General features: G+C 43.1%; 1 protein-coding gene across 2 annotated transcripts in view; it reads right to left on the minus strand.

Moving 5' to 3' along the window:
* MCF2L2 (MCF.2 cell line derived transforming sequence-like 2) overlaps nt 1-19,621 on the minus strand; it is a 261,237-nt gene that overhangs the window by 207,049 nt on the left and 34,567 nt on the right. For both annotated transcript variants that reach the window (XM_058662140.1, XM_058662139.1), the window contains exon 3: nt 12,783-12,897. In XM_058662140.1, coding sequence (XP_058518123.1) covers nt 12,783-12,897 — 115 coding nt within the window. The remainder of the gene's footprint in view (nt 1-12,782; nt 12,898-19,621) is intronic.

Below are 19,621 nucleotides of genomic sequence, written 5' to 3' on the forward strand. Positions count from 1 at the left end.
GTAGAAAGAATATAAAAGATAACTAGGAAAACACTGGAAAAAGTAAGTAAGGCTGAAGGGGTCTAGGAGGAAATGCTAAGTAATCCTAGCAGATATGAAGCATATTAAAAATCTTCTAGAACTAAAGTGGCACTACCTATGAACTGACAGCTGAAATAACTCTGGAATTACTGAGGCCAAGAGGAAGCTCTGCATTCACTGAATCTCAGATTCCGATTGAGGCATTCAGAAGATAAACCCAGATCTAGACCTCAAACCACATGCAGAAGGAAACCTCAAGTACAGTAAAACTAACTGTAATAGAAGAGAGCATGAGAGGACTACTCTGTCACCCAGATACAGGAATGCTTTCTAACAACGATGCAAAATCCAGATGCAACAAAAGAGACACAGACATGTTGGGTTTCAAAATTTTTTCCTTGCAAAAAATGCCTAAGCAGGGCCCATCATGATGACTCAGTGGCTAAACCCTCACTTTACATGTTGAGATCACATATAGGCACCAGTTCATGTCCTAGTTATTCCATTTCCCACCCAGTTCCCTGCTTGTGGCTTGGGAAAGCAGCAAAGGTTGGCCCATCAGAGGTAATGATCTAATAATCCTTACTACACAGAGAATTCTTTTTTAAAAATATATTTTTATTTTGAATTTTGAATTACGTGGTACAATTTTATACAGGTTGGAATTCCCCCCCAAACTCCCACCTCCCGACAGATTTTCCCCGTTTCACTACAATGGTGTAGTCCTTCATAAAGAATAATAATTCTATTAGTCTCTTATTTAAGTGTTGGTACAGACGATGTCAGACAGTCCAGCATCCCATTGTCTACACATGTCCAACAGTTTTATTGGGAATCCATCCTTCGTCTGAAAGCAGGGATGCATGTTCCATTATACCCCCACATCTGTATATAATAGTCCCCAGTACTCCATCACTATACATTACCATAAGTGAGAAGCCATGAAACAAGGTCAACAACTGGTATGCATTAGAACAGCCACAACAACAACATCAACAACAAATTACAGCACCATGAAAAAACGCGCCACTGAGTAACCAACACATGAGTGGCAAAAAGGAAACAAAAAAGTATCTTGGGAAAAATGATGCCACCGTGTAATCCATGAGCAGTGATGAATTCGACAAGAGAAAAGAAATTATTTGGGATAAACAAAACAAATAAAAATATCAAAACACATGGGATACAGCCAAAAAAACAAACAAACAAAAAAACAGTATGGATCGGGTTATTGAAGTTATACTTTCCATGCTGGTTTCCTTATATAAGAGAGAACATATGGTATTTGTTCTTTTGTGATTGACTCATTTCACTGAGCATAATGGTCTCTAGTTGGGACCACCTAGTTGTAAATAGTATAATTTCATTCTTCTTAACAGCTGAATAATATTATTTAACCACTCTTCTTTGGAAGTACATCTACACAGAGAATTCTTACAAAAAGTGAGAGGCAAAGGTCAAACACTTCAGTAGGACAAAAATGGGCAAAAATGTAAACAGAAAATGCATTACATATTTACCTAAACACACTTGTACATACATTTAAAATGTAAAGTAATGAAGAGATAAAAAAAAGTTGAAGACACAGAGTTCCAGAAGCAGAAAATAAACAGGAAGGAAGAAGTAATCAAAGAAATAATAGGAAAAATAACTTCTAAGCCTCTGACAGGCTTGAATCTTGGATTTAAAGGCCTGGGAGAAAGAAGGCTTTGTAATTTCAGATCTACAAACTGTAGGAAGAAGATCTAAAAATTTGTGATTGAGGGAAACAAATAGCTTCATCCCTCTGAAGGAATGAGAAGGGCCAGACTTGTGAGCAGCAGCACAAGATGGAGGAAGGTTATCCTGCCTAAAAACCACTACATTCAACTGAGCTGCGAATCAAGCATGAGGATAAAATGCAGCACTTTTCATACATCCGAGGGCTTCTTAGGGTTCACATACCATTCACCCTTTCTGAAAAGAAATAACCTGAAAATTTTCATTAAAAATGAAATCCAAGCAGGAAGGGATCTCTCCAGAGATAGAATAAAGAATAATCCCAGGCTGACAGATTGCAGCAGGTCTTAATGAAGCAACCACTGAACTGTAGTGGACCATGCTGAACTATAAGATTAGACCATAGGGCTTCAAAGGGAAGCCTTCCAGAAGAAACTTCATGTGTTTCACAAACTCCAAACTAAGCAATCTATAAGGTACTGATACTACCATCAAGATACATGCCATTTCTGTAAATAAGGCAGCGGGGGGGAGGGGGGGAGGCAATTAGGAAAAGGCTCAGTAAAAAGTCTATCTGAATCTGAAATGAATTAACTGTGACAGGACTCTAAGAGAGAGAATGTGAGCAAAGAGATGCCATTTTACTTCAATTTTTGTAGCATCCTTCTTTGGATCACAGACCTACTGACACTGGAATACAGCTCTCATTCTAAGATCGGGTCTACATCATACCTATCATGTAAAATATAAATGCATTTTATAATTTAGATAGAATAAATGCAGCTATATTAGCATTGAAAGGGTAAGTTATTTAGGTAGAAAAACTTTAAAGATGAGCACAGAGAAAGAAAAAAAAAGTAAAAACTAGAGCAGATACTATATTATCCAAAGCAGCTGTATTACCAGACAGAAATCAGTCATGATAACTACATGATCAGAAATAATAGCATAACCAACAAATATTAGGGAGTGGGAGCAAGAAAGGACAGAGCATCAACATATGCAATAATTACTTTTCATAGGAAGGAACCACAAGATACTTTCCAAGGCTGAAGAATCTAAAAGTGTGATCCTAAATTCGTAAGTGATTACCATGGACACAGCCACAATGAGATCATCTGAAAGCTGTTTGGTGTGAAGGAACAACACCAAGCCAGGAGCCAGAAAATCTAAGTGCTAAACTCTGTGCTTCTCCACCATGTGAATCAACACAGATGCTTTCTTCTTGGTCTTACCATTCACTTCCGTTGATGAGACTGGACCAAACCAATAGTTCTAAAAGTGCGGTCCCCTGATCAACAGCTTCAGCATCTCCTTGTAACTCATTAGTAATGCAAACTGCGTGGATTCGCCTCCAATTTTCTGAACAAGAAGCTCTCTGGTAAAGCCAGTGCCTTGTGTTTTAACAACCCTTCCAAGTGTGTCTGACATATGCTAAAATCTGGCCAGACACAGATAGGCAGCTAATGAACCCATGTGCCAGATCTGTACCTTCTCACCTATGTCAATAATGTTTTACTGGAACACAGAAATACCCTTTTGTTTATCTATTTATCTATGCTTGCTTTGGGGGTAGGACAGCAGACTGCAGTCGCTGAGGTGGAGTCCACATGGCACACAAAGCCCAATATATCTACTGGTTTTTTTAATGAGCAACTTTGGTAACTTCTATTATCGTTATTACTATTATATGATACAGATTCATAGGTTTTGGGATTTCCCTTACTCCCTCCCCAAAAATTCTTCCCCCTGCCACTGATTTCCCTGATATTAATACAGTAGTATAGTTCTTCATAAACAGTCATAAATCCATCATTGAACTTTGCTAGCTTATAACCTAGGCTATTAAGATAATTCAGAAGGTTTGTGGGAAATTAAACTAAAAGATAAGTTTGTTTTAATAAAAAAATAATTTTTCCCATAATATGCACTTTCTACGAATGTTTTCAAGTTCTCTCGTATTCTGACTGGTATGACTGGAAGTATGTGATTTTAATGCCATGTTTATATCCCTGGGAAGTCTGTGCTAATGTGTAAGTCATTAATGAGTGTGTAAATAACTTAGACAATGACGATAGCATCCATCAGTCTAAGGACCCCCACAAGCAGGAAATAATGTTTGGTAAAAATAGATGTAATAAATAATAAATAAATAAATGATGTAACATCAAGCCCTGTCTGGCACATAAAGTCTTGGGAAGCTCACTAACCACAGAATGACCAAGGAGGAGCACATGGGGATTGTTGCCTCTCTCCATGCCAGCCTCTTTTAAAGGCAACGGTCACAAAAATCCTAGTAGGGCCCGACGTGGTACCCTAGCAGCTGAAGTCCTCACCTTGCACATGCACCAAGATCCCATATGAGCGCCGTTTCTAATTCTGGCAGCCCACTTCCCATCCAGTTCCCTACTTGTGGGCTGGGAAAGCAGTGGAGGACAACCCAACCTTAGCACTCTGCACTTGCTTGGGAGACCCAAAAGAAGCTCCTGCCTTCGGACTGGCCCACCTCCTGCCATTGCGGCCGCTTGGGAAGTGAATCATCGGATGGAAGATCTTCCTCTCTGTTTTCCTCCTTTCTGTATAGCTGACTTTCCAATAAAAATAAAATAAATCTTTTTTAAAAAATCCTAGTTAATAGAGCACATCCAGTTATCTTCTCCTCAGACAACTCCATCAACCCACATCACATGAGGGAGTGCAGGTCACTTGTTGGGATGCAGTCACTTTCTTTATGACTGAAAACAATACCACTGAGTAAGACTCAATTCCAGATATCCACAACCATTAGCACATGCAAATTCAAAAAAAAGCAGTGCTTCAAATTTCTAAAGAAACCTAAATTGAGTATGTTCCATCTGAACAGAATTGATCTGACACAGAAGTAAGATGTGGGAGAGATAGTCTAAATCACCTAAGCAAATAAAGAAAACTCACTCTCATTTTTCTCTTTCCGTTTCTCCTTTTCTCTCTTTCTCTCTCAAACACAATACACACACACACATTCATTCATTCTACTAGAAGTCATATCCCCTAGTTCTCAAAGAGAGAGGACAGAAAGCTGATTTATTCATTTTTTCCTGCTCTTCAATACAATTTACCTAAATTATCTTGTCATTTAAGATTTATTTGGCAGGGTCACCAAGGAGTATTCTTTCATTTCAAGCCCCAATTGAGTGCCCAAGTTCTGGATCCTCTAGAGTACTTGAGGGATCTGGAGCAAATCTACCCATCTTAAACAGGAAGCAGCTGGACAAACCACCCACTCTGCACAACTGTCCTTGGCAGTTAAATGAAGGAACCCATTTCCCGAGCTCTGGGGCATTCTGCAGTCCATATAAGGAAAACATTCCTCTCCCTAGCTACTCAAGTAAAGCAGCCCTCTGGTTCTACAATACTATTGGGACCACTTTACAACAGCAGGAAATCCATACTGAGCTCAGTTCTCCACTGAGCTGGTTTTCTGAAGAAAAAGTCTCATCCTTATTCACAGGGGAAACAGTAAGACTCATTAGTTAGATAATAACCACACCTCCAGTTTCACAATGTGTGTCTTTTGTGAATTTTCCCAAGAACAGAGGGGAGAGAAGCGAACTTGTGGAAGGCGGAAGGGAGAGCCCAGTGCCAACTAAATTCTATCAAATATATATATATATATATATATATATATATATATATATATATATGTAATTTTAAATGTATTAAACAAACAACTCGCACCAAAACAGCGCAACTGCTGAGACCAGAATGATGATAACCCAAGCTTTTATTGGGGTCTGCTCCTGGGCGAGGTTCACCAATCTGCAAGGTAGCAGACCGCTGAAGTCGCGCAGGACTGAGGCGCGCCTAGCTTAAGTAGTGGTGATGAAGCAGCTTGAGGTAAAGGTATATGTTGTCTTCTGATTGGTCGGCTCAATTTAAATGAGTCTGGGCAGCTACTCTCAGCAGGAATTTTGGTGGCCATCTAGGGACTTTCTGCCTGCCAGCATCACCCCAACCTCCCTGCCTCTGCGTCCCGCCCCCCGCCCCCGTACCCTGTGCCCTGGCACCTCCGGGCTAACAAAACTATTCCTCCCTTCTCGCTGCCCAAAGTACAGATAGAAACCTGATTCTATGTCACCAGTCACAGGAGGTCACTCACTCCAAACACTTCATCACACTACATGATGCATACTTGCAGGAAAATGTTGCTAATTTAAACAGTCCCTCACCAGATCCGTTATAGAAAACAATAACAACAATCACAACTCTTGAGAAACAATAAGTAATCATAAAACTACTCATGTTGCAAACAACTCTTGGGCTTTCTAATAAAAGCACTTTGTCCAGTCTTTCCCTAACAATGAACCCAGAACTATGAGTAAAACAAGGAAACTGAATAGAGGAGAACAATAAAAAAAAATCTATATTCATCATGTAAGTATTTATTTGGGAGCAAGCAATTGTGATGTAAAGCAGTTGACAACCTGCATGGTTCAGAATGCTTTACCAATGTCTTTTCTAAGCAGCCTGGCTGCAGTCCATAGCTACAGGCCATGTGTTGCAGATGACAGTATGTGGCATGAGTAATATCTCAGAGGAACCGATCCCTGGGCTTTCCTTTGCCTTTGCTCTGAATGAGACTATAAAAGCTATCAGCAGTATAACTTAAATCACAGATGGGCTAATATTGGCTCTCAGGTATTTGAAAAACAATGACATGTGAGAGATATTTACATCCACTTTTTTAAAAAAGGCTTATTACATTTGGAAGTCAGAGTTATAGGGAAATGGAGGAGGAGACCAAGAGATCTCCCATCCACTGGTTTACTCCCTGAATGGCTATAGTGGCCAGGGCTAGACCAATCCAATACCAGGAGCCAGGAACTTCTGGGTCTCCCTGGGTCTCCCACATGGGTGCAAAGCTTTGGGCCATCCTCTGCAGCTTTCCAAGGCCAATAGCAGAGTGCTGGATTAAAAGTGCAGTGGCCAAGACTAGAACCAGTGTTCATATGGGATGCTGGCACTGCAGGCAGAGGATTAGCATGTAGTGCTACTGCACTGGTCCAAACTTTCAATGCCATGATATGTACATGAAAATACTTACAATTCCATAGTTCTCTACACATTGCAGAGAATTCACAAAGAAACCTCAGGGCCAAAAAAGCTCAGGAAATTGGCACACGTATGTATAAACACTACATTTAAAGACAAGAAACACAGCACTGTGAAAACAGAAGTCAAAGATGTGAGCACAGCCCTCTCCCAATTTTTTAACACTTCACCTTGTCCAAAAGCTAGTCTAGCTCCAAGTTCTGCTCCTGCCACACTGCAATGTCTGCAATCCCAGTCAGCCACACTTTCTCCCAACTAGGCCCCAGTACGGTGACTCTCATATTTGGCTGCATAGGGCAGGACCAGGGAGGCAGGAGCCCTTGCTGAAACTCAGCTTCCTTACCTACAAACAGTGCAATTGGTCCACAGTGTGATCTGGACATCAGTACTGATCCTAATATACAGTTAAGATTGAGACTACTTTCCTTATTTTTTTAAAAGATTTATTTATTTTTATTGCAAAGTCAGATACACAGAGAGGAAGATCTGTCTGCTGATTCACTCCCCAGGTGACCGTAATGGTTGGAGCTGAGACGATCCGAAGCCAGGAGCCAGGAGCCTCTTCTGGGCCTCCCACACGGGTGCAGGGTGCCAACGGTTTGGGCCATCCTCGACTGCTTTCCCAGACCACAAGCAGGGAGCTGAATGGGAAGTGGGGCTGCTGGAATTAGAACTGGTGACTATATGGGATCTTGGTGTATACAATGTGAGGACTTTAGCTGCTAGGCCACCGCGCCAGGCCTGAGAATTTTTCTTCTGACATAAGGGAGAACGAGAAAAAAGAATAAAATGAGCAAGGTATTAAAAGAAAAATATTTTAAGCCAATTAATACTGAGCAAAGCAAAATCAAAGCAACTCAAATGGGGCAGCTCTCAGATCCACAGCAAGTCCTGAGAACTTCAACCAACATGATCAGACCATATTTATAGAAAAAAAAAAAACAGCAAGTAACTCAATTGTCCTGTCAATTATAGGTAGAATTTCCAGTTTTAGTAATGATTTATTCATACATAAACAGCAAGTAACTCAATTGTCCAGGCTATATAGTCTGAGTAGTTTGCAACCTGATCAGTTAACTTGATAAAATAGTTTCTTCAATCAGATGAAGCTTGGTGATTAAACTCCTTGTTAACAAGGTTAGTTTGTTAAACCCAGTGTAGGTGCCCAGTCCAAATCCATGATTTCCTACACAATGTTTATTTAAGAGAGTGAGATCCTCAAAACCCAATGAGGCCTGAATGCCACACACCCAGATATGTAACAACAAGATGCAGCTGTGAATAAAATTCCTAAAGCCTCACATCTCCACTAGCTCCCCGCTCCCTCCTTACCAACCGCTGCCCGTCCCAGTGCCTGTCTCTCCTGCCCATCACTTGCCACCCAGTCCACCTGTCATCCTCTGCTCCGAACCTATCATCCCAGTGTAAAAGTGCCTAACTTGTCTCCCTGCCTACTTGCCTTCCTGCTCCCTTCAACCCATCCTGCATGCCATCCCCAAATTAATCCCCCCTCCCCCTCCCAACCTCCAGGGGCCTGAATTTTTTCATCTGCCCAAATTGATTCTGGTGGTCTTTCCAACCCTCATTTCTCACGTGTCTGAGAAGTAGCCTTACTCTGTTCTTGTCAGCTTAGATGGTCCATAATTCCCTAAACATGCTCTATTAAAAACTTAAGTCTCATGGGAAGTTTAAATAGAAGTCAACGGGCCGGCATCATGGTGCAGCATGTTAAGCTGCTGCCTGTGGTGCCAACATCCCATTATGAAGTGCCAGTTTGGGTCCCAGCTGCTCCGCTTCCAATATAGCTCCCTGCTAAAAAACGTGGGAAGGCAAAGGAAGATGACCCAAGTATTTGGGCTCCTGCCACCTCTGTTGGAGACGTGGATGGAGTTCCAGGCTCTCCTGGCTTTGGCTCAGCCCAAATGCCAGTGTAGGCATTTGAAGAGGAAACTAGCAGATGAAGATTATTCTCTCTCTCTCTCTCTTTCATTTCCTCTCTTCTCTCTTGTTCTTCTCTCTGCCTTTCAAATAAATAACTAATAAATTTTAAACAAAATAGAATCCAAGTCATTTGGCCCAGATGGCATGCTTAGAGAGCAGTATCATGTGGAGCAGATTGGAGCTGTGGCCAAACTCTTGAATGCCATCCTGTTCTCACTCTAGGATGCTCCCCTCCATATCTCCCTGTGGGAATCTTATCACCCTTCAAGACCATTTCATTCCTGAAGCTTTTCCTGTTCCACCTTTGATAGGTCTGCATTCCAAGCTCCTATAGCACCTTGTTGATGCATTTCACATGGGGTCATGACAAGAAAGGCATGCAATGGTTTACCAGGGTTGGAGATATTGTCTTGAACCTTTTGGGTCCAGCAGAGCCCCTCACACGGCACTCTTCACATTGCTGACTGCTTTGGGTAGCCTTTCCATACTGACAAAACCCAGCCATAATGGGAGACCCTTAATGGATCAGTTCTTTCTGGCTCTGTGCTATGAATTTTTTTTTAAAGATTTATTAATTTTATTACAGCCAGATATACACAGAGGAGGAGAGACAGAGAGCAAGATCTTCCGTCCGATGATTCACTCCCCAAGTGAGTCGCAACGGGCCGATGCGCGCCAATCCGAAGCTGGGAACCTGGAACCTCTTCCGGGTCTCCCACGCGGTGCAGTGTCCCAGTGCATTGGGCCGTCCTCGACTGCTTTCCCAGGCCACAAGCAGGGAGCTGGATGGGAAGTGGAGCAGCCGGGATTAGAACCGGCGCCCATATGGGATCCTGGGGCTTTCAAGGCGAGGACTTTAGCCGCTAGGCCACGCCGCCGGGCCCTGTGCTATGAGTTTTTGGCCAACTGACCAAAAACTATTTTGCAAACTGGGCAGGACTCTGGTACTTGGCAACCAGGTAACATCTAGAGAGATGCAAATCATGATAAATAGGAGTCACAGAGCAAACAAGGGTGGTTTCAGTCTTTGGAACCTGAAATGTCAACTGGACATGAATGTTGGGGTGTAATTCCCCTGTCATCCTTTGTCTCTCATTTATGTTGAGGGAACAAAGGGTGGGGCAACCAGAATGTGTGAGAGGAGGTCAACTAAAGGAAAGGGGAAGAACTAGTCAGGTTGGTATTTTCCCAAGGCACAAATAGCAGTCTGGGAAAGGAAAATGCCTCTTGGCTCATAAAAGATTATACAAGGATTCTATAGTGACCTGCGCGGTGAGACTGCTATCTCTTACAGCAAGGGTTTCGATGGTATTCAATGTACTGTCCCCAGGGTGATTTGGGAAAGGGCTGCAAGTGCAAGCTGTAATTCCCCACTCAATTTAGCATTTGACTGCATCCCAGGAGTAAGTAAATTGGGGCAGTGGGGTTAAAACAAAAACAAGCAGGATGGGAGGAAGGCACTTCCACCCTTTGCTTTCCCTGCTTACCTCCTTCTCCACTGCTCACACAGGAAAGCTCACTAAGCCGATCCATCACTGTCCCCAAGGACAACTGGGCCAAAATGGGCCCAAGTTCAGCTCCATAAAAACCAGGGAGAGGAAGGCAGAAGGTAGGAGTAGGGGTTTCCTGCTCTGTCACTGCCCCCACCCCTTGTCAGCCTACAAAGAGCTGTTTATGTAGGAATAAATCATTACTAAAACTGGAAATTCTACTGCTACTGCTTTTAAGATTTATTTATTTTTATTGGAAAGGCAGATATACAGAGAGGGGGTGAGACAGAGAGGATCTTCCCTTTGATAATTTACTCCTCAAGTAGCCGCAATGACCGGAGCTGTGCTGATCTGAAGCCAAGAGCCAGGAACTTCTTCCAGGTCTCCCACGCAAGCGCAGGGTGCCAAGGCTTTAGGCCACCCTTGACTGTTTTCCCAGCCCACAATCAGGGAGCTGGATGGGAAGGATTAGAACCGGCACCCACATGGAATCCCAGTGGGTGCAAAGCAAGGACTGGGGCCACTAGGCTCTATCATGCCAGGCCCCTGCTACTGCTTCTTTAGGATCTACCATGTGCCAGGTACTGTTCTAGAGATGGAGGAAGACAGGGAGAAAAGGAGCAAGGAAAAGAAAACAAAAACAGTACACTACTTTGAAAAATAGTACCCTACTCACAGTTAAAAGGAAGAGACAGTTTGAAACCAGTTTCATATGTTCTGGTGGGGATTTCCATATTGCTAAGGGAAATGCTCGGGAGATGAAGGAAAAAACTGTGGGAACAGAATTGGGGTTCAAGGAAGGTTTCCACAAAGAGATGAGGTCACAGCTGCAGGCTGACAGACATGCAGGAGTCAGACCTATAAGGGTAAGGCAGAGAGTATATGCAGAGAAGCACAGAAGCAAAGCTCAGAAGTGGATGCCAGTTCAAAGCAAGATTCCCCTAAATCCTCCCAGATCTGGCTGGATGCACAATTGTGGTCAGGGGAAGTTGATGAGAAGAGAGAAGATGCTGGTGATACATAGTTCAAGCACTAAACTTCAAAGCAGCACATTGAACATAAATTCATAGCCTTCTCCAAGAAGACAGAGAACAAACAAACAACATTTAGAAGGAGTTTAGTTGAAGCAACCAACTGTCTGCCTAATCTCCCCTGGTGGAATCAGACAGATGCCAGGTGTGTAAGGAGTTATTCCAATATCCTTCCCTGGACCCGGCGCCATTCCTTCTTCCTCACAGCTCATGAAGTTCGCACCGGTCCAGCCGTCCGCCAATCAGATGTAACCTGGCATTCCACCTGAGAATCCCACCCCAATCTTCCAGCCCCTTCCCCAACTCCGCCCACTTGCCAATCATCCCTAGGCATTCACCTGCAGGCACCAATCCCCTGGGGGCCTGGCCTCAATCCCTCCCAATCCCCACCCCCTACACCTGGCAGACAAAAAGTACCCCCCCCCCCAGGTGCGGCTCTCTCTCTTATCTTTCCTCTCTCCTTTCTCTCTCATCTCTCCTCTCTCTCCTCTCTCCCCTTCTTTCCTGATCTTCACCACCCCTACCCTGTTCCTGCTCTGTTGGAATAAACCTCCTAAGATACCTCGTTGCATCTGGTGATTTCAGCTCACGGTAAAGAACCAGGTTGCGGGAATTAGCTGCGCATAATAATATCGTAATATCCTATGAACTAGAACTCTCAATCTTTTTAAATAACTAACAAGGTGGTTTTTCAGTCACAAAGCTGCTGTTCCGGCGGAGAGTCAGCAGACAGCACACCCATGGCCACTGTTTTTATCCTGAACCACACCACAGTTAAGGAATGAATTATGCCATAAGCAATAACACCTATGGAACAAAAAAAAGCCTGTATCAGCCAAGTCAGCTCTGCTGGCAAGTGGACGCCATCCTGCCTACCAATCAGCATTGGGTCCCATTCCCAGTCCTTTCTGCAAATACAATGGTGATGACCACATGAACTCTATGGCACAATTCACCCCTTGGAAACCCTCACCTGCATCAACTTCAGGGGCAAGAAGATATAATGCCCGGGTTGGAGGAGGTGGCAACAGCAGATCCCAGACTCTTCCTCACATAGGGTTGGCCCTAAGCACAGTTCCTAACGATGGATGTTGTATATTTTCCTTGTTCTAGGTCATCTGACAATGGTGGTTGTCAGAGTTTCTCCTAAGTTTCTTACTCAGGAAAGGTAAATGGATCTTGATATAGTTTGAACTCTTCATGTGTTGGGTGGCCTAAGTCAGCAGAAGTTTAAGCTCAGGCAATGAACCTGAAAGGAACAAAGGCAGCAGTAGCTCTCCAGTCTCCTTCACTCAGACATGTTTCATCAGTATCTCTGTGCACTACAGTCCAAACTGACACCTGTGTAGCTATTTCCTTGTCTCTTTCTACATTCCTGCTTCATGACTAATTGGACAATTTACACACCAATGTAAATTAAATTCATGGAGTTTCCATCTCAGTCCAGAAAAACATGGGGATAAAGTCAGGGACTGTGAATTCAGTTTACCTGGGGATGCTGGTCAGGTAGGTCATGACATTTAGGAAGTCTTCATCTGCGATGCGTTTGAACCCCGCAAACTCCGGAAAAGTGATGATGGGGGCACCATCCTTCCCTCGGCCTCCTGAAAAAGAAGTAGGTGGTCAGCATCTTCACTGGCAAAATGTGTTCCCACCACACTTCCATGGGGACTGCACATGGACCGTCGTCAAGTCAGGAGATGTGACGCTGGCCTCCCTTTTCTCTGTCTCAAACTAGAGTTTAGAAAAGTTAACATTCAACAATTTCGAACAAGTCTATTTTCTCCTTCATGCTTGTTTGGTGGCCTTGTGAAAGAATTCAATTTTGGAAATCTCTGAAGCTATCTAGTCAAGTAAAGGTATTATGAGTTGAGTAGGTTTTGTCTTCCTAAAAGCTGCACAGCCATTTAAACTATGAAGTCTAATGCTAAGGGTTGATGGATGAAGGGCAGAGACTTAATCTAAATGGAATCAGTGAGAGTTATTTGGGGCAGTGCCCTCAAAGGATGGTTCTTCTTATTTTTTAAGATTTATTTTAGCTGTATTTGAAAAGCAGAGTTACACAGAGAAGGAGAGATAGATGGAGAAAGACTTCTCATCCAGTGGTTCACTCCTGAAGTGGCCACATGAGCTGGATCTGAACCCATCCAAAGCCAGGAGCCTCTTCTGGGTCTCCCACACAGGTGCAGGATCCCAAGGCTCTGAGCTGTCCTTGACTGCTTTCCCAGGCCAGGAAGCGGGACTACAATTGGCACCCATATGGAGGCACTTGACCAGTGCCTCAGGTGGAGAATTAGTCTGCTAGGCCCCTGCACCAACCCACAGGAAGTTCTTAAGGGGCTTTAATTATTGCAGTTCAAGCTTAGCCTAGGTGTTCTTTCTGTTTCCTGCCTTACCATCTGATCACTGCCCCTGCACCTACCACAACCATCCTGTGTGAGCTGCCAGTCTAGAAAACCACTCACTCTTGAAACTTGACAGTGAGCTTAAACTCCTTTATTTCTCCAAAACACTTGTTTCACAACCAACAGAGGACAAATACAAAAAGCAATATTAAGTAGAATAGCAAACAGTGCTGACACCATTATGTGATATTCTGTAATCTGTCAATATTAAAGCTAAAATAGCAAAATGATTAAGAGAACTAGCTCTCGGGGCCCAGTACCGTAGCCTAATGGCTCAAGTCCTCACCTTGCATGCACTGGGATCCTATATGCGTACCGGTTCTAATCCCAGTGGCCCCACTTCCCATCCAGCTCCCTGCTTGTGGCCTGGGAAAGCAGTCGAGGATGGCCCAAAGCCTTGGCAATCTGCACCCATGTGGGAGACCTGGAAGAAGTTCCTGGCTCCTGGCTTCCGATCAGCACAGCTCTGGCTGTTGCGGCCACTTAGGGAGTGAATCATCTGATGAAAGATCTTCCTCTCTGTATATCTGACTTTGCAATAAAAATAAAGTAAAGCTTTAAAAAAAAAGAGAGAGAGAACTGGCTCTGAAAGTCCAACAGTTTGGTTCAAATCCTACTCTTGTGTAAGCTCTTAACTGCTTATGATTTGGGACAAGATATAGAACCTAAGTAGGTTTTCATGTGTGTATACACATGAGGATAATTCAAAAAAATCTGTAGACAATGAAATTAAAAGATAAGTTTAACTTTGATGCAAAACAAAATTGAAATTTACCTATAAGAGGAGTTTCCAGAAAGTTCATGAGAAACCTGAATTACGAAAAAACTACACCTTTCAAATTTTTATGCTAAATTAAAATTAATTCCACTTTTGCGTGAACTTTCCGAAGTTCCCTATGTAACAGGAACATTATCTGCACCTACATTGAAACATTTTATAAGAATTAAGTAAGTACCTTACCAGACTGCTGATCATTTATTACTGCCTGTTTATATAATTTATGTTGTTTCAAGAGGTAATCATCATGTAAACTTGAAGAACTTAGGAATAGGAATAGAAAACATCCCCGTAAGAATAACAATATTCAATCCATTCAAGCAGTGCCACCAGATTAAATCAAATACATTCTCTCTCCCAGGTTCCCTGTAGCTGCATGCAGCCACATGACTGAAATCTAGCCCCAGGGCTCCCAAATGGTGTGGTAGGAACTCAAGAAGCCACCAGGAACTCAGAAGAGTACCAGGGACATCTTAAATTTTTTGAGGAAGACATCTGTCAAACACCATGTATACTATCGACCTGAGTGAGGTATATCACAATTTCAACATTCAATCATTCTTCCGTAGGGCACTAGGTCTTTTAAAGCTGTGCTTTTGGTGATTGCTGCGACAGACAACAAATACAATATGAAAATTAATATGAAGAAAGAAATGAGAATGATGTCTAGCCTGATTCCAAGGCTTATAACTATTGCAGTTACTTAAGAATAAAAATTTTTTTAAAAAGTTTAGCTTATATGTGTCATTTTCTTCACACAGCTGCTGAATTGATGAGATATATGCATATTCATATGCTTAACAAGTTGTTTCAATTCTCAATTGCTGCTTTAGGCATCATCCAGGGATACCATGAAACAATAACTGAGGGGTGGGGTTTGGCACAGCAGTAAGAATGGTGCTTGGGATGCCATCATCCCATAACAGAAAAAGCACTGGGTTCAAGTGCCAGATCCACTTATATCCTCGCTGTTCTCAGTGCCATTGTATCTCAGTCAGTCATTAATGAGAACGGCACTGAGAACTCCGAGTATTTGGGAAACTCTGCACCAGTCGATGAGACAGGAAGTGTTGCCCACACCTCTCACAGGCTAAGTCCTAACAGGGAGGCCACTTCAAGAGTTTAACAATGGCTCCCCAGGACAGCCAGCTACAAACAGTTGCATGTGTTTACCTGTCTAAGAAAAATCTCTGTCCGGTGTGTTTTAATGAGGATCTGGCATTCAATGAAGAAGCCGCAGCAAAGGAAGACTCAAGAGAAACAAGGCAGGCAGTAAAGCACCCATGGCTAAGGAGAGAGGGCTCTGGCCCACCACAAGGACCCAAGTGGCCAGCCTACCTGGTGACAGCACCAGCTCACTCTCTATGCTAACGCCAAACCTCCTAAGAATCTTTTCTCTTCTCTCCTCTCCTCTCCTCTCCTCTCCTCTCCTCTCCTCTCCTCTCCTCTCCTCTTCTCTTCTCTCTCTTTTTAAGGTTTATTTGTTTTACTTGAATGAGTTATAGAAAGAAAGAGGGACAGGTAGAGAGAAATATCTTCTATCCACTGGCTCATTCCCCAAATGCTCTAACAGCCAGAGATGGGCTGATCAGAAGTCAGCAGCTTCATCTGAGTCTCCCACAAGGGCACAGGGCCCGAGGACCTGAGCCATCCTGCACTGCTTTCCCGGTCATGAACAGGGAGCTCGACAGGAAGTAGAGCAACCAGGATTCAAATCAATGCCCACATGAGATGCCAGTGCTGCATGCCCATGATTAGCCTGCTATCTCCCACATTCTTCTGTTTCTAATCCAGCTTTCCCTGTGAATTAATTCTAAGAAACAGAATGTGCTCACAAGTTAACATGAGTATAAAGAGTAAGATAGCATGGTGGATTTTTCTACAGGCATCTCCTATGGGTTGTTAATGTGGGTTTTGAGCGCTCAGAGACCAGCTGCCATGGAAAGAATCACATGACTATTTGAATGGGGAGGCATCCTCCTCCAGGAAGTGCCTCTTTGTTAATCCTGTGTGCTTATTTTAGGTTACCCAAAAAGATACTTGCAAATTCGATGATTGTCAAGTTTTGACAGGGATATAATTAGCTTCCTCATGGTGGTGACTGATCAGTAGGGCGTTATCAGCTTTCCCCCAAATGTGCTTCCTCTTTGCGGTTTCACCTCTATAGGAAGTTTCAGAAAAATGTGAAGTAAGGGTATTTGTTTCCTCCAGTAAGGCTCTGTGTATATGCAGTTATCATGTCATTGATGTGTAATCCACATTTGGTGAGGGGAAGGCTGGAACGGTTCAAAGAGCCAAACACCAAAAGTTTTCATTAGGATATGATTATGTCGTTTGATTTTACGTTTAATAGTTAACTAAAGTAAAGCTATTCCCATCTGAATGGAAAAAGGGAGATTTTCCTCTCTCGTGGTTACTATCAACATTGAATACAGAAAAGGCCCCAAAGCTAACTACTGCCAGCGCTCATCTGCTATTGAATATGAATCCCAAGAGGCTTAAGCCTCAAGGAAACCCACATACAACCATTAACAACCCACAACAGGCGTCTATTGCCACCTTGTGAGGACACATAGTAATGCAGGAGAAAGAAAACAGGTGCCAAAGTCTTAATTTGAGAGGAAGACAGACTAGGAGACTCCCAAAGTACTTGCTACTAAGTAAAAAGGTGTGTTAAATAAAATGAACTGTGCCCAGTGGCCTAGTGGCTGAGGTCCTCACCTTGCACGTGCCCAGGATCCCATTTGGGCGCCGGTTTGTGTCATGGCTGCTCCACTTCCCTTGCAGCTCCCTGTTTGTGGCCTGGGAGGCAGTTGAGGACAGCCCAAAGCCTTGGGACCCTGCACCCACATGGGAGACCCAGGGGAGGCTCCTAACTCCTGGCTTTGGAACGGCTCAGCTCTGTCCATTGTGGCCACTTGAGGAGTGAACCAAGGGACAGAAGATCTTTCTCTCTCTCCTTCGCTCTGTAAATCTGGCTTTCCAATAAATGAATAAATAAGTAAATAAATAAGATCTTTAAAAAAAATAAACTTCACTCTCAATACTATCTGTACCTTCCAGTCATATGGACGATAACTAGCTCTGCTGTAGACACTATTAAATCCATGGAGTGCATAGGGTGATTGCCACAAGCATGCAGGTGTTGGCTCGTGGGGAGGCTTCAGTCACAGAGCAGAAGTTGAAATTCTGGGGGATCCTCCAAGAAGGCAGTGCAAACACAAATGGGAAAGAGAGCCATAGCTCTTTCTATTTACTGCCAGTTTTGACTTCCCCTCCACCTCTCTCAAGAACTACTTTTAGAACTATTCCCTGGAAGGGGCTTTGGAAATGGCAGGGCCCAAGATGTAAATTACCTGTTCCACATAAAAACAAAAAGATAACTGTCCCACAGTCTGCGACTACCAAATGGCTTCCCAAAGGCCTAGGGTAAGTGAAAAGGCCATTTACCATGCATTGAACCTGGACTCTACATCTGTTTTCACAGAGTCATAATCTGTAAATAAATTTAATGTATACTGATTTTTCAGGAATGCAACTACTGTGCAAATTAAGAGAAGGAATATTTTCTTTTTTTCAGAACTTCACCAACAACTGTTTATCATTTTATAAAATCACTAGAGTAAAGGCACTCAAGATATCTCATCACTAACAACACATCTCAGTACTTTGCACCTGTCAGAGGTATTGCCTGATTCCAGTTACAGGGAATACTAGTTCATTACTGCTTCTAGTGTAGCTACAAAACACACATTGAAATATAACCCATTTTACTATCATGATTTTCAGTTTTTCATTTGCATTTTTAACATTTTTAAAGCACATGGGTAGGTTACAGGTGATTGCTCCCCTATGTTTTCTCTTCTTCCTGGCCATTCTAAGATAACTCTATGTTCCAGCTTCCTTTACTGATAAGCATCTCCCCCTGACTAAGCCAGGTACCAGTAAATGAAACGTGCTGAATGCTACCTCTAAGCCAGGAAGCTAAGAAGCATCATGTTCTTTCCATGGTCTCTTACCCCATCTGCTTTCTGGATGGAGATAACAAGGCCACAAAGAGAATAACAGCAATAAGAGCCACAAAGTGACCAAAGCTCTTGTTTCCAAGCCTCTCCAAGGAGAAAAATTGGCTACTGACGAGCAGCAATCAAGCTGACCCCACCTTCTACCATCACAGAAAACTAAATGCTTGCCTCCTCAGATTCTCCCAAACAGCTACATGACACAGTTCTGGTATGAGACTTAAGAAGAAATCAGGGACACCATTAACTTCTGGTGTTACAAAGCAGCCATCAATTTAAGGGATTTTCCTAGTCAAGAATTTAACCTAGAGTCCTGCACTACGGCTCAGTGGCTAAACCCTCACCTTGCAAACTCCAGAATTCCATATGGGTGCCAGTTCATGTCCTCCTTAATCCACTTCCTAACCAACTCCTGTCTGTGGCCTGGGAAGGCAGAGGAGGATGGCCTGAGGCCTTGGGACCTGCACGTACATGGGAGCTCCAGAAGACACTCCTAGCTCCTGGCTTTGAATTGGCTCAGCTCCAGCAGTTGTGGACACTCGGGGAGTGAATCAGTGACAAGGTCTTTCTCCCAGTATTTCCTTTTCTCTGTCAATCTGCCTTTCCAACAAAAATAAATAAGTCTTTAAAAGAAGAAGAAGATTTTAACCTAGATTAACCTGGATCTCTTTAAGCTGAATACTTCTACTGCATCTCAGGGTGATCAACTCATTCTAGCTTGTCAGGGACAGTCCTGGCTTTAGTACTGAATGTCCTGCATTTTGGGACATCTTTCATTCTTGGCACAACAGTGTGTCTAGTGAATCTGGGTAGTGGACAAGAGGTCAGTGGGGAGACACAGAGAGGATGACCCTTAATCTTGGTGGGTTGGGTTGAATTTTTTTTCCAATCTAGTTACTATAAAAGGCCAAAGATATGATCAAGTCCTTGGATGTTTAACTTTACAGTTTAGTAATTGGTAAGAAAAATTACAACTCTAACGATTTTCCAAAAGAAGCCAAATTGGACACAGTGGAAGGTAAGAGGGAAGATAAAGCTTTGGGAAAGGCTGGATTCACACTTTTAGGCAGAAAACACCCTATTTTCCATTCCTCCCCAGACTCCACTCCCTGACTACACCTGA

The sequence above is a fragment of the Ochotona princeps genome, chromosome 3 (genome assembly GCF_030435755.1).
Source record: "Ochotona princeps isolate mOchPri1 chromosome 3, mOchPri1.hap1, whole genome shotgun sequence".
NCBI lineage: Eukaryota > Metazoa > Chordata > Mammalia > Lagomorpha > Ochotonidae > Ochotona > Ochotona princeps.